This window comes from Saimiri boliviensis, chromosome 7, assembly GCF_048565385.1.
Source record: "Saimiri boliviensis isolate mSaiBol1 chromosome 7, mSaiBol1.pri, whole genome shotgun sequence".
Lineage (NCBI taxonomy): Eukaryota > Metazoa > Chordata > Mammalia > Primates > Cebidae > Saimiri > Saimiri boliviensis.
In genome coordinates, this window is record NC_133455.1 from 109,403,368 (window position 1) to 109,417,171 (window position 13,804).

General features: G+C 43.2%; 1 protein-coding gene across 5 annotated transcripts in view; it reads left to right on the forward strand.

Moving 5' to 3' along the window:
* Positions 1 to 13,804, forward strand: part of PFKM (phosphofructokinase, muscle) — a 46,712-nt gene that overhangs the window by 24,856 nt on the left and 8,052 nt on the right. For all 5 annotated transcript variants that reach the window (XM_074403193.1, XM_074403191.1, XM_074403192.1 and 2 more), the window contains 9 exons: positions 6,797 to 6,870; positions 7,747 to 7,824; positions 9,288 to 9,477; positions 9,737 to 9,902; positions 10,623 to 10,667; positions 11,113 to 11,221; positions 11,335 to 11,430; positions 11,683 to 11,775; positions 13,265 to 13,390. In XM_074403193.1, coding sequence (XP_074259294.1) covers positions 6,797 to 6,870; positions 7,747 to 7,824; positions 9,288 to 9,477; positions 9,737 to 9,902; positions 10,623 to 10,667; positions 11,113 to 11,221; positions 11,335 to 11,430; positions 11,683 to 11,775; positions 13,265 to 13,390 — 977 coding nt within the window. The remainder of the gene's footprint in view (positions 1 to 6,796; positions 6,871 to 7,746; positions 7,825 to 9,287; positions 9,478 to 9,736; positions 9,903 to 10,622; positions 10,668 to 11,112; positions 11,222 to 11,334; positions 11,431 to 11,682; positions 11,776 to 13,264; positions 13,391 to 13,804) is intronic.

Below are 13,804 nucleotides of genomic sequence, written 5' to 3' on the forward strand. Positions count from 1 at the left end.
AAATTTCAAGACACTGAACTTTTTATTTAAGTAAGGTGCTTAGATTAGTAGCAGGCACATTATAAATGCTCAATACATGTACCATTAATTAATTAAAAATGAATTAGTACTATGTTTCAGTCAGGATGATGGTCACTGGGGGGTATATCAGTGAAAAAGTCTGACAAAACCTTTGTTCTTATGATATTTCTTATTAGTATATCAGTAAAGCTAGACTTTATTTTTTAACTTTATTTTATAGTATTTATTATAATTGTTTTATAGGTTATGAATCAGAAAGTGCTAGAATGAAGAAACTGAGGAAGGAGGGTATGGAGTTCTGAGTTTAGGAATGGTGACCAGATTAGGAATGCAGAGCCTTATATGAGTTTGCAGAAACCACAGACCTGGCTTTTATTGCTTCTCTCTTCTTTGCCGGCAGGGTACCATGCCAATACTGAATTCTTTACCACGTACTTGAGCATTGATCCTGCAACCTTGGTAGAATGGTCTGTGTTAGATTAGGGGAAGAGAAAAGAGAGCCTGCTAAACAATCCAAGTAAGATACACAGTTATAAAATGAAGAAGAGCTCTTTAGTGAGATGGGCGGGGGGAAATCAGCCTAGGATTTAACTTGGGTATAAGAGCAGCAGAGCCCTTCCAGCTTCTGATCCTGAGCAGTGAGACCCTCTTATTCCAGTGATGACCGTAACTCACTACTATAAGAGAAAGACCCTCTTTCATGGAGGCAGCTGTAGATAAGCTAATTTCGGAAGGGCCCAGCTGAGCCGAGACTTATGGGAGTCTGTGATAGGCACAGTGTATCCAGGGAAGTATCCCACCTGCAGATCCCCATAACATCACAGCCACATGTCACTAGGGACTGAGAGTGATAGAAACGGAAATTCTAGGGAGGCAAGGAGGCAAAACAGAAACTCAAAAATAGAGCTGAGAGGTCCCACCCACCTGCAGGAGAAACTCAAATTCAGAAGTGGCCTGCCCAGAGCTGAGTTTGATGGACTCTTGTTCTCCCAGGGAGGAAATTTAGAAATGTTTTTTGTTTTTTTTCCCCCGGAGGCTTTATGGGTCACATGGGAAAGTGAGATTGAGCTGTGTAAAATCCATAGAGGTCACAGCTTTGTCATTCCCTGAGCTCAGCAAAGCTAATAATATCTTGAGGTAGAAAAATGGCTAGGAATCAGACATCCTGAGCTCAAATACAAAGAACTCTGGGATGCTGGGCTGATGTCATACCAAATCCTAATTCCCTTTCCAGCCTAGGAATGGCTTCAGCCCCCAAAAGTATGCTATCTTTAGCCTTGTGGCATTGGCATATTCTACCCCTGGAAAGGACCTCAGTCAGTCATCTGCTCTGGCCTTCTGTCTTCAGATAGGCAGCCATTACAAATGTATGTTTATCCTATTTTTTTTTTTAAGAGATGGGACAGGATCTTTCTATGTTGCCCAGGCTGGACTTGAACTCCTGGCTCAAGCATTCCTCTTGCTTCAGCCTCTCAAGTAGCTGAGACCACAGGCCATGTGCCACTGCACCTGGCTTATTCTATTTTTAAAGGTTTACACAAGCAGATTCTTTTACCTCTCTGGATTGCTATTCTAGGGTTTATAATTTTTACTTATATATATATTAGAAAGTGCAATCCATCTCTAACAAATGTTTATTCCTCATATATTTTTTAAAATTTTATGAAAGTCAAGGCAGAAAGAAATTATTTAGTATCAGCTTTCAAAAAAGTCATAATCAAGTCATGTGTTAGATTGTTTTCTGTCTGGTCTCGTAGAGACCCATCAACCACAGTTCTTCCTAAAACCTCTTTCCAGTATGCTGTAATTGGAGACTCCAAACTATGTCCTTATGATGTTCTCCAGAGCCCCTCATGAGTATACCCAGAATACCTACTGGATGGTGCCTGTAATCTTATCCTTCATCTTGTTTCTAATAAGTCAGACAGCTGCCATAGAGGGTTATTTAGAGCAACATGGAACAGCCAAGGAGACTCTGGCCAGGACTGGCTTGGGGCCAGACTGGGCTAGTCAGGTTGGCTAGAGAGCTCAAAGAATTACAGGGACTCCTTGGTATGAACTATTTGTGTATATCCCAGTTTGTGATTTTTAGGGAACTAGGGGTTTGAGGCATAGGTACCTGGTGTACAAAGAACATCCTAAAATTTGGTTTCTAGGAAAACACTCAGATTTATTCAACTTAGAGACAGGATGAATGACTTCTGGAAGTTGGTGAGCTTGAGGTAAGAGGAAGGCAGAAGGATAAGAGAATTTCCCTATTGTCAGTTTTTTTTTTTTTTTTTTTTTTTTTTTTTTTTTTTGAGACGGAGTTTCTCTCTTATTACCCAGGCTGGAGTGCAATGGCGCGATCTTGGCTCACCGCATCCTCCACCTCCTGGGTTCAAGCAATTCTCCTACCTCAGCCTCCCGAGTAGCTGGGACTACAGGCTGTGCCACCATGCCCAGCTAATTTTTGTATTTTTTTAGTAGAGACAGGGTTTCACCATGTTGACGAGGATGGTCTCGATCTCTTGACCTCATGATCCACCCACCTCGGCCTCCCAAAGTGCTGGGATTATAGGTGTGAGCCACCGTGCCCGGCCTTGTGAGATTTTTTTTTATGCCCGACAGATTTGGATAGTCACTGTCTATCATCTATTGTTTGCTTTTGTATTGAAAACCTTTTGAGTCATTTGTCTCTCTTAATTCTGGGTATTCCAACAGGATTGCATTAAGTTAGAGTTTCTTCAGGACCATTTACTCAGCTTGGAAGTAGGAAACAATGTTCCAACCTATACATTTCAGAATTATTTTTTCCCTTTTTTCCTAAAATTACAAATTCACACTCTAGAACTCCAGGTATCCAGAAGAGAATCCTGTAAACCTTGTGACAGGCTGGAAAACAAACTTAGTTTCATATCTGTTCTGATCTTATTGAGCTGACTTCATTCATTTTTCCTAAAGCATTGATGGCTTTGTGTTGACTTTGACCTTGTTCGTTTCACGCACATAGGCTATTCCTCAGGCTACTGAGAAGCCCCTCTCTTCATAGGTTTTTTGGTTTTGATATCTTCAACTTAAGGGTGTGAACTTAGGCTTCTAGATTTCATGGGGCTTTGCCTTAGTGATGTCATAAGTGAGCTTTGACATCAGTGCTCACCAGTGACTTCCTGTGGACAAGCCCAACCGTTCAGGCCTTACCTTAGAACAGTTATCAACAGCATTTGGTACTGTTCCCACTTCTTGAAACTGTCCTCTTTTGGCTTCTAAGACATCGTTAAGTCCTGGTTCTTTTATATTTTTTGCTGCCCCTTATTAGTTTTCATCATGGAACCTCCCTTCCCCTTACTATTCCTTCAATGTTGGTTTTCCTCAGGTTCCATTCCTTGCCCTTTTCCCTTATAATTCCACATATTCTCTTGACATCGTCTCTTCCATGTTCACATGTATGCCCTACGAGAACTTCAAACTCTATATATCCAAATATGAATGTATCACCCCCACCCCTATCTCCCGAAACCAAAACCTGCCTCTGCTGAATTAATGGTACCACACTTTACCCTTTGTGTAAGTCAATCACGGGACATTTTCTCCTTCTCTGACCCTTGAAACGTAATCACATTGCCAACTGGCTATAAGTCCTGTTGCTTCTGTTTCCTAGATGTCTTCTATCCAGTATTTGTTTTGTCTTAAATGCTACTCTTCCAGTCCAGGCCTTTCGCATTTCTTATCTAGGATGCCATGTAACCTCCTAATGCTAGAAACCCCTCTCTCAAGCTGTCTTTCACACTGCTGCTAGAGTTATCTTTCTGAGATACACATCTCGTCATATCCCTCTGCTGTCTAAATTCTTCAGGGATTCTTTGTTGTCTGCAACTTTTCTTTTTGTAAAAGAAAAGTTGTTTTATCTTTTAAAGGTCACAGACCCCTTTAAGAATCAAATGAAAGCTGTGGGTCTTCTCCCAAAAGAAATGTCCATGCCCACAAAACTTTTCATAACATTTTGTGGGTTTCATGGATTCCCTGAAACCCATCATCCATGGATCCCCAATTAAACCCTGGCCTGAAGAATACAAGTCAAACATCTCATGGCATATAGGTGCCTGCCCACCTGTAGAGCTTCATCTCTCACCACTTTCTCATTTATATTTTATTCTTTTTTTTTTTTTTTTGAGATGGAGTCTTGCTCTGTTTCCCAGGCTGGAATGCAGTGGCATGATCTTGGCTCACTGCAACCTCTGCCTCTCAGGTTCAAGCGGTTCTCCTGCCTCAGCCTCCTGAGTAGCTAGGGTTACAGGCATGCACCACCATGCCCGGCTAATGTTTTGTACTTTTAGTAAAGATGGGGTTTCACTGTGTTGGCCAGGCTGGTCTCAAATTCCTGACCTCGTGATCCGCCCCCTCGGCTTCCCAAAGTGCTGGAATTACAGGTGTGAGCCACCATGCCTGGCCATATTTTATTCTTTATAATACCAAATTACCTAAAGTAATTTTTTGACCCTCACCTTTATTTGTGCTATTCCCTCTCCCTCAAATTATTCACCTGACTAAAAAAGTTTTTTAAGGAAATTATCCTTTAAGGTCTAAGGACAAATGCTGTCTTTTCTGTGTAAGCTTCTCTAACTTCCTTCTGCCAGGCTCAGATATTCTTTGTCCCTATTTCCACTGTACTTTGTATGTGTCTCTGTGTGTTTTTCTCTTTCTCTCTCTCTCTTTTTTTTAAGAGATGGGATCTCACCGTGTTACACAGACTGGATTTAACTCCTGGGCTCAAGAGATCCTCTTGCCTCAGCCTCCCAAGTAGCTAGGCTAGGACTATAGGCATGCACCATTGTGCCTGGCTCATGTCTTTTATAGGGACCAATAGACCATGCTGTAATTCTTCACATGTCTTGGGGACCATTACCGAGTTCTTTATCTTGATATTTCCAGACTCTGTGTTGGTCATTGCTGTATCCTTAGTACCTAGCACAGTGCTTGGAACATGATAGGTGTTCAGTTAATATTTGTTCAGTGAACAAACGGACCTTCAGTTTGATTAGGAGCTAACAGCCATGTAATACCATCCTGCAAAAAAGAACCATTTTGATCTTTTTTTATTCCATTCTATTCCTGATAGCTTTGGATTATTAAAAAGTTTGGGATCGTTTTTAGTTTGGTGCTGCAGATTTTTCTGATTACTAGCTCCCTTAGGGCTTGCTGATATATGACATTACTCCAGGCAGGGTTAAGGACAATGTGAACAGATTTTAGATTGAAACAAAAATATGTACTGGAATGTCTAAGAGAGGGTAGCTAAAATGGTTCACAAGAAGTTGACCTGTCATGGCTCTAAGATTCCCTGAGCATCACCATGTGCCCCTCCTCACATTACATAGTAGGAAAGGAATGTCTCCCGTCTCTCACCAATAAAGCCATGCTTAGCACAGGGTCAGCACATTATTCCTGATATGAAACACACACATGGGACACCTGCCATGTGTTGTATGTTGGGATGGGTTGGCTTTTCCTCAGTGCTCCTGGAAGAAAGTTGTTTTCACTGAGCAGCTACTAGGAGAGGGATAATATTCATCTGTGAAAAAGGGAAAAGGACCTCCTCTCTATTTTAGTCCCAAGTTTTTGTTTTGTTTTAGTTTTATTTATTTATTTTTTATAGATGGAGTCTTGCTATGTTGCCCAGGCTGGTCTCAAACTCCTAGGCTCAAGCAATCTTCCCAGCTTGACCTCCTAAAGTACTGGGATCACAGGCATGAGCCACTGTGCCCAGCCCTAGTCCTAAGTTTTTCTCCAGTAGAAGCAGAGAGAGCATGATTTACAGCATACTTTTCAAGTTCCCCATAAACATCTTATATACAGGGCCACAGGAAGAGACTGGCAAATATTTGTTGACTAAGTGAGGAAATGCCAGGAGAAGACAGTGGGAGAATAGAGTCCCCACTAATTCTTCCTGCACTGTTGGTCACAACCTCTTCTGGCAGTGTGAGAACTAGTGAATCACAACTGTGTAGCACACATTGGAACATAGACCAACTCAAGTGACACAAAAAAGGGGTGTGTGTGTGTGTGTGTGTCTGTGTGTGTGTAGTAGACTGGGAGAATCAGCCGTCCAGTACAGATACACTTGTGAACTTGTGAATAAGCTATGACTTGTCAGGTTACTGAACCATGGAGAGCCATGTCTTTGTCCTGAAATGCCTACTAAAAGCTGATGTCTAGATTCAGTGCAGAAAGCAAGGAAAAAACCAGGTACAGCCATTGAGATTAGTGGGACAAGTCACAGAGGCCAATAGTGTTGACTTAGGCATTTGAAAACTTGAATTCCAGTCTGAACTTTCTAAAAGTACTAGTTTTGTGCCGCTTGACCTTTTTGAGTTTCAGTTTCAAAACCTTAAAATGGAGACAACTCCAGGATTACGGGCAGGATTAAGTGAGATGATGTTTGACAAGCTCTTGGCAGTGTCTAGCCCACAATATACATTCAAGAAAAAAAGCTCTATTGTTCTTGTTATTATTTCCCATGTGGTCCTATCAAGGAAAGGTTTTGGGAAAGGCAGGATTTTGGGGGGAGCTTGGGGAGTAGTGAATGCAGATTATCTGAAGCTCTAGTAACACTGAATGCAGTAATTGGGAGTGGGGAGGCCAGAAGACTTTGATGAGAGAATTATTCCAGATTCAGAGAAAAGACTAAATAAAGTACTGATTCATTATCTTTAGCCAAATGTAGTATCTGTGGATTCCAGGGTGCCTTTTCTTAGGAGCAACCTCTCCGTGACTTCTTTTGTCCCTCCTTTCACAGGTATGAATGCTGCTGTCAGGGCGGTGGTTCGAGTTGGTATTTTCACCGGTGCCCGTGTCTTCTTTGTCCATGAGGTTGGTTCTGTACTTTGTTCTTCATCATTCTTTCTCTGTCCTCTTCTAATTCTGCCTCCTACCCTCTTCCCACGTTCTGTGTCCTTACCTCCCAGTTACATTTTATGTTTGATTTTCCTTGGCTCCCTATCTCCATAAGTCACTCCTTCCTACTCTTGACTCCTATAGTGATGATTGGACCCAGTCATCTGCAAACTGGGTTTACATGTTGCCTGTTCAATGTAAAGGAAACAGTAACTCTCAGTCTTCCTTTCAACTTTCTCACAACAGGGAAAAAAATGGAAATGGGTAGTATTTACAGCAAATTTAGCATATCCTGGGGTAGAGCCCCAGGAGAGAAGAGCCTTGCTGTATTTCTGTAGTTTGCATAACGTTCTGAGCTTCTCACTCTTCTTTTGTACCCTTCTCTCAGTACCTTTTCATGCTTCACCCACTATTCTTTTTATAAGGTCTGCCTGCTTTCTTCTATCAGATTTTATAGTCTCTTAGCAAGTCTCATTTCTTTCCTTCCCTCCCACCAACTTCCCCTTCTCCTTTTCTCCATGATTATCAAGACTGTCTGTTACCATTGGTCCCATGGGAAGCAGGTTGGAGGAGATAGGGTGAGCCAAAAATAAGAATTAAGATTAACTGTTAGGAAGGATATCCCATATCCTGATGTTTCAAAATGGGGAGGAACTAAAAAAGAGTATTGCAAAAGTTGACCTCCCCTTCTTTGTACTGTGTTAAATATGAAGGTCTCATGAGCATCCAGGACTCACTAATGGGAGGAGGTGGCTTGATTCTCAGAGAACCTCTTCCCATGGATCCTGTCTTCATCCTGGGAATTTAGGGAGAAGCCTAGCAGGGGCTGAACAGGTGTAATGTGTCCCACAGGGTTATCAAGGCCTGGTGGATGGTGGTGATCACATCAGGGAAGCCACCTGGGAGAGCGTTTCAATGATGCTTCAGCTGGTATGTTCCAGAGAATTCCCTGTCTCATATTTGCTCTGTTCTTGTTTCATCCCACTCTGTTTTGGGCTCATGGTCTCCCAAATTCCCTGTCATGTGGTTTCATGTGAAGGAATTCAGTGACAAGAGAGGGACCCTATTTGCCCTTTACTCTTAGCATTTGAAAATATCACCCTGGTTTCCTGGGGCAGGGAGAGGGTGGAGGAGTGATCACAGGATAGTTTGCTCTTTATGGAAAGTTCATAAACAAGACTTCGGGGACTGGCACGTAAGCACGTCTTACTCTAGGGTCACGGGGAAGGTCTGGCCCTGAAAATAACCTTACCAGAGGACTGGAGCCAGAGCCAGAAGTGGAGCTGAAATCTGCCAGTCCTCATGTGATGGAGATGAGGTGACCTGAAAACCAGACCACTTAAAGGACCAAGGAACTGAGATAGCCTTTCAGAGTCTCAAAAAAGTGCTAAGAGTATCCTGAGGATTTCCACAGCCCTTTATGCTACTTACTCCATGTTGTGTTAGGCTTCTCATGTGTACCCACTGTGGGCTCGCCCAGTAGAAATACAACCATTTGCTGTTTTACTGAAAAGTTGTAAATTACATTTGTATCCCCCTTTTTTCAGCTCAGTCCCCTAAAAATCGTGGGCAAAAATTTAATATGCAGTGTCTAGGGAAGGCTCTACCTAGGTATTGGGTAATGGTGCCTGCGATAAAGTGGTCTGAGAGTGAGCCAGAATTCTCCACAAATATCCCAAAGTCATGGCTGCCCAGGAGTGCATATGATATAAAAACTCCTAAGTATACTTACCTCTTAGGTAAGTATACTTTCTCTCAGGTATAGAAAGCCTTAATTTTCCAGGGACTTAGAGATACCTCTCTTGGGGTATTTATAAGACTTTCTTTACCTAGAGCTATTTTTCCTGTGAATACCTAGATGTTATGGCCTCTGCCACTGGCACCATGGATTGCAAGGAGCTAAGGGGAAAGGATTGGTAGTACCTGGGTACAATTGGAAATCTCAGTGTATAGAGAGGGAAAATACTACAAAACACGTTGGAATGAACTCCTAATAATAATTTTGACACAATCCAGTAATGTCAGGCCATTAGGGAGAATTTCTGAAGACTGATGTCGCTGCTTCTAAGGTATGAAAGTTGGAGATTATTTGAGAAGCCAACAGGCATGTATGTATGCACTTGTTCTCCTTGGGATAGTCACGGATAACAAGTCTTCAGTGAAAGGGGTTCTTAGCTGTCTTCTAAGATGTATAGCAAAATATGGGAATGACCCTATGATGCCTCAGCCCTCATCAATTCCCTTTCCTTTGGAAGGGACAGATCACTCTTAAAGATGTCAAGGAACTTTCTAGGAAGTCACACGTTATGTCGGGCCATCACAGTGTTGGAATAGGGGGCATCTCAGCATGTCGAGCCCTGTCCCTTGGGAGCTGACTTCTGCCTCTTCCAAAGGGAGGCACGGTGATTGGAAGCGCCCGGTGCAAGGACTTTCGGGAACGAGAAGGGCGACTCCGAGCGGCCTACAACCTGGTGAAACGTGGGATCACCAATCTCTGTGTCATCGGGGGTGATGGCAGCCTCACTGGGGCTGACACCTTCCGTTCTGAGTGGAGTGACTTGTTGAGTGACCTCCAGAAAGCAGGTAAGATATTGTTCACATCAGTATTGCTTATTTGTGTAAGTACATCCAAGGGTGTACACACACACACCGCTCCCCCACCCCCTTTTATCTCCCATTGGAGAAAAATGTTACCCAGACACAAATAGACAGTCTTCGCCCTTTTTTTCCTGGTATTGTCTGTAATTCCTTTTGGCTAGAGTTTCTTCTCTCTCTAGAAGTCTCCTCTTTAGGCATGCCAGGTACCTCACGCAGTGGCTTCTGGTTTGCTTCCCATTGTCAGGTAAGATCACAGATGAGGAGGCTACGAAGTCCAGCTACCTGAACATTGTGGGCCTGGTTGGGTCAATTGACAATGACTTCTGTGGCACTGATATGACCATTGGCACTGACTCTGCCCTGCACCGGATCATAGAAATTGTAGATGCCATCACTACCACTGCTCAGAGGTAAGGGGACTTGGGAGGTAGGCAGTATAAGAAGATGGTAGCTAGGACAGGTTAAAGGCCTAGAGGCTGCTGAAGATTAAAGTGTTTGAACAACTATAATGACCAGTTTTCTGGGGCTAGAACACAATTTTTAACTAAAAATTATCTAGAGCACTGAAATTCCACTGCTCCCTAAATGATACATGATTTGCCACTGTCCAGCCCACTGTCCAAATATGCAGCTCTGAGGTCTTTCGTATCTTTGGTGTCTCCTGAATGGTTATTCTTCATACTGGGCAAATCTAGGGAGCCCATACATGAGTTACCCTTTCCAACCATATCATAGAAAGTATAGGTGCTATGACCACCACTGCTCAGAGATAAGGGGACGGAGTGGGAGGCAATGCAGAATGGGCGCATAGAGGGTAATCCTGGAGGATTCCAGTTTAGTCCAGTCCTTCCTTGACTTTTTATCCTTGTCTCTCCTCCCTTCCCTGACCCAGTTCCTCGCTGGAATAGAGCCTCTGTATAGACACCTTCTACTGCTGTGTTTCCTCGGGCCTAGGAAGGATACCTGTGGCTAAATTATTTCCCCTAGTTCTTCCTGGTCTCAGGAACCCTGCTAGAAGGCCTGGCAGCATACATGTATCTCTCAGAGAGGGTAATTGGCCTAGATGTGGGTGGAGGCTTGATCTTGGCCATAGGGTCACTTGGACTGTACCCTGTGTCTGTCTTTTGCAGCCACCAGAGGACATTTGTGTTAGAAGTGATGGGCCGCCACTGTGGGTAAGATCCTCATCCTGACTCGTTTATTTCATGGACCTAGCAGTAGCCCTTTCCTTTTCCCCAGAGAGTCCAGCAAGGTCTCTCAGTAGCAGCAAATCTGGGGCTACACATGCTCCTTGTGGTGTGGTTCCCTTTTCTACCTCCATCCCTCTTCATTACATCCCCACACATGCACATGTGTGTGTACTCAGGCACATGCTTGGTGTAAAGAGTAGGCAGTGCTCTGAGATTGGAGGCCACTGCGGCAGGTGAACATAAATGGAAGGTGTCCTTTAGAGACAGAGTCTCATTGAGGGGCCCTGGTGCTCTTACCCTCACCCCGAGAATAAAATGGAGGCTCTCCAGACCTTTTATCAACAATGAGTACTAGGAGAACTTCTTGGGTATGGATGAGGTTATTTGTAGAGCACAACTTCTAGCCTGATGCTTCTGGCTCTCATCTCAGATATCTGGCCCTTGTTACCTCTCTGTCCTGTGGGGCCGACTGGGTTTTTATTCCTGAATGTCCACCAGATGATGACTGGGAGGAACACCTTTGTCGCCGACTCAGCGAGGTATTGGCACTTTATTTTGCCCTTAAGAATTCCCTCGTCCTATCCCACTGATGGTCTGTTTCCCACCCATCAGCTTCATTCCATGGACCATTTTACCCTTTGTTCTCAACCAGACAAGGACCCGTGGTTCTCGTCTCAACATCATCATTGTGGCCGAGGGTGCAATTGACAAGAATGGAAAACCAATCACCTCAGAAGACATCAAGAATGTTCGTATGAATGAAACCAGAGAGGCCTTAGACTCCATAGCCCATTCCCTTCTGGCTTCTGAGTCTCCTGACACTGCTTCACCCCTTGGTCCTTCTCCACATCTCTCCCTGGGTCCCTGCCCCTGGTTTCCACCCACAAAGAACCATTACAAGACAAAAGGCTGAACTGTCCATGGTTTAACTAAGTCCCTGCTTGTTTTCTTCCTTTGACTCTGCCTAACCCTTTCTGTGTCCCTCTCTTGGTCCCTTCAGCTGGTGGTAAAGCGTTTGGGATACGACACCCGGGTCACTGTCTTGGGGCATGTGCAGAGGGGTGGGACGCCATCGGCCTTTGACAGAATTCTGGTAAGTCACTGGGCTCTGTGGCCCTTATGCCTTAAAACCCTCAACCTTGTAGTCCTGCTCCCTCAGAGCTGCACACTTCCCCAGACAGGGGCTTACATCACTGGTCATGTTGCCTCTCCACCAGCCTGTGGGCTACAGTGACCATTGACCTATTCCCAGGTACTTGAGGGCTCTCTTCTGTTACAGAAATGATGAGGGACTATGCTTTCCTAATGGTGAGGAGGAATATCTTTTTGTTTTGCTTCACATATTTTTAATAAGAATTTTGAGATAATTGTGGATTCACATTTAGTTGTACAGAATTGTGCAAAGATAGTCTACATACCCTTTGCCCAGTTTCCCTCAATGGTAGCATCTTGAAAAACTACAGTACAATATCATACCCAGGATATTGACATTGATACAGTCAAGCTACAGAACATTTCTATTACCACAGGAAATCTTATGTTGTCCCTTTATAGCCACATGTACTTTACCCCAACCCATCCTTTTCTCATTCTTAACTTCTGGCAACTACTAATCTGTCTCTTTATCTATGATTTTTAATCTCAGGCATATTATATAAATTGAACTGTATAATATGCAGCCCTTTAGGATTGGCTTTTTTTTCCACTCAGTATAATTCTCTAGATATTTATCCAAGGTGGTGTTTGTTTCTATAGTTTGCTGTTTTTTACAGAGCAGTACTCCATGGTGTGGACATATTACAGTTGGTTTAATCATTCAAACACTTGAATTGTGTTCAGTTTTTGGCTATTAGGGATACAGCGACTATGAACATTTGTGTACAGCTTTTTGTGTGAATTTAAATTTTCATTTCTGCAGAGTAATTGCCCAGCAGTTCAGTTGGGTTGTATGGTGGTTTTTTGTTTCTTAAAAAAAAAAAATGTTTTTAAAGATAGTGCCCAACTGTTTTCAGAATAGCTGTACCATTTAATTTTCCATTAGCAATTTATAAAGGACCTGGTTTGTTTTCATCCTTACCAGGATTTGAGGTCATCACTGTTTTCTTTATTTTTTTAATGAAAATAAATGGCTGTATATCCTCCTCAGTGAAACGTCTATTTATATTGAGGAGCAATATCTTAGCGCTCTAAGCATCAGTGAAATTTTTGAGGTCCAACCTTAGACACTCAGTTTAAACCCTTTTATCCTATTTTCATTGGAAGAGCAAAGCAATCTCCTACCTTGTTTTGTCAATAAAAAGGGAATATTAGTAAGCCCCAGTAATCCTGTTGATTACTCTAGTGGGCATATTTCTCTAGAACTAAGTGGCATCTTTGGGGTTCTGATAGCAAGAATACAGAGTCGTCAAGCTTTAGATGAAATCTGTTTGGGGAGGTAAAGCCTAGTAAGTTATTTGCTGCAGTTCTTAAATGTGAGAGTCAATCTTGTGCTTTGGAAAAGGTCTCAAGTATCCTGACTTTCGAGGCTGAGCCAAAATGGGGCAGCCTGAGCCAGACCGTCTTTGTTCTCTGGGTTCCTGCAGGGCAGCAGGATGGGTGTTGAAGCAGTGATGGCACTTTTGGAGGGGACTCCAGATACCCCAGCCTGTGTAGTGAGCCTCTCTGGGAACCAGGCTGTGCGCCTGCCCCTCATGGAATGTGTCCAGGTGGTAAGTACTGATTCTAAACCCCCTTCTTAACAGTCTCAAGCCCCTGCGTTGGAGCTCATGGGGCATGAGACGAGCCCCACTGGCATAAGAGTAAGTGGAGAGGCAGGATGGTACATCAAGAGACATGGGGAAAGAATACAGTGGGCTTTCCGTGGGAGCTGGAACCTCTCTAAGCTTCCGTGTTCCCATCTGTAAAATGTTCCTAAGGAAGATAGGAGACCCTACATCTTCCTTAGTAATAAAACCCAGTATCTCATAATAAACAATCTCAACCTTTTTATCATGTCTTTATTGGAAGAATAATGAAGTATTCCTCCTAACTTTATTAACAACAGGAGAATATTATTAAATTCTAGCTGTGTAGCTTTTGTCTCTGTGAGTTCTATCTTGAACACGTTTCTCTGAACCAACATG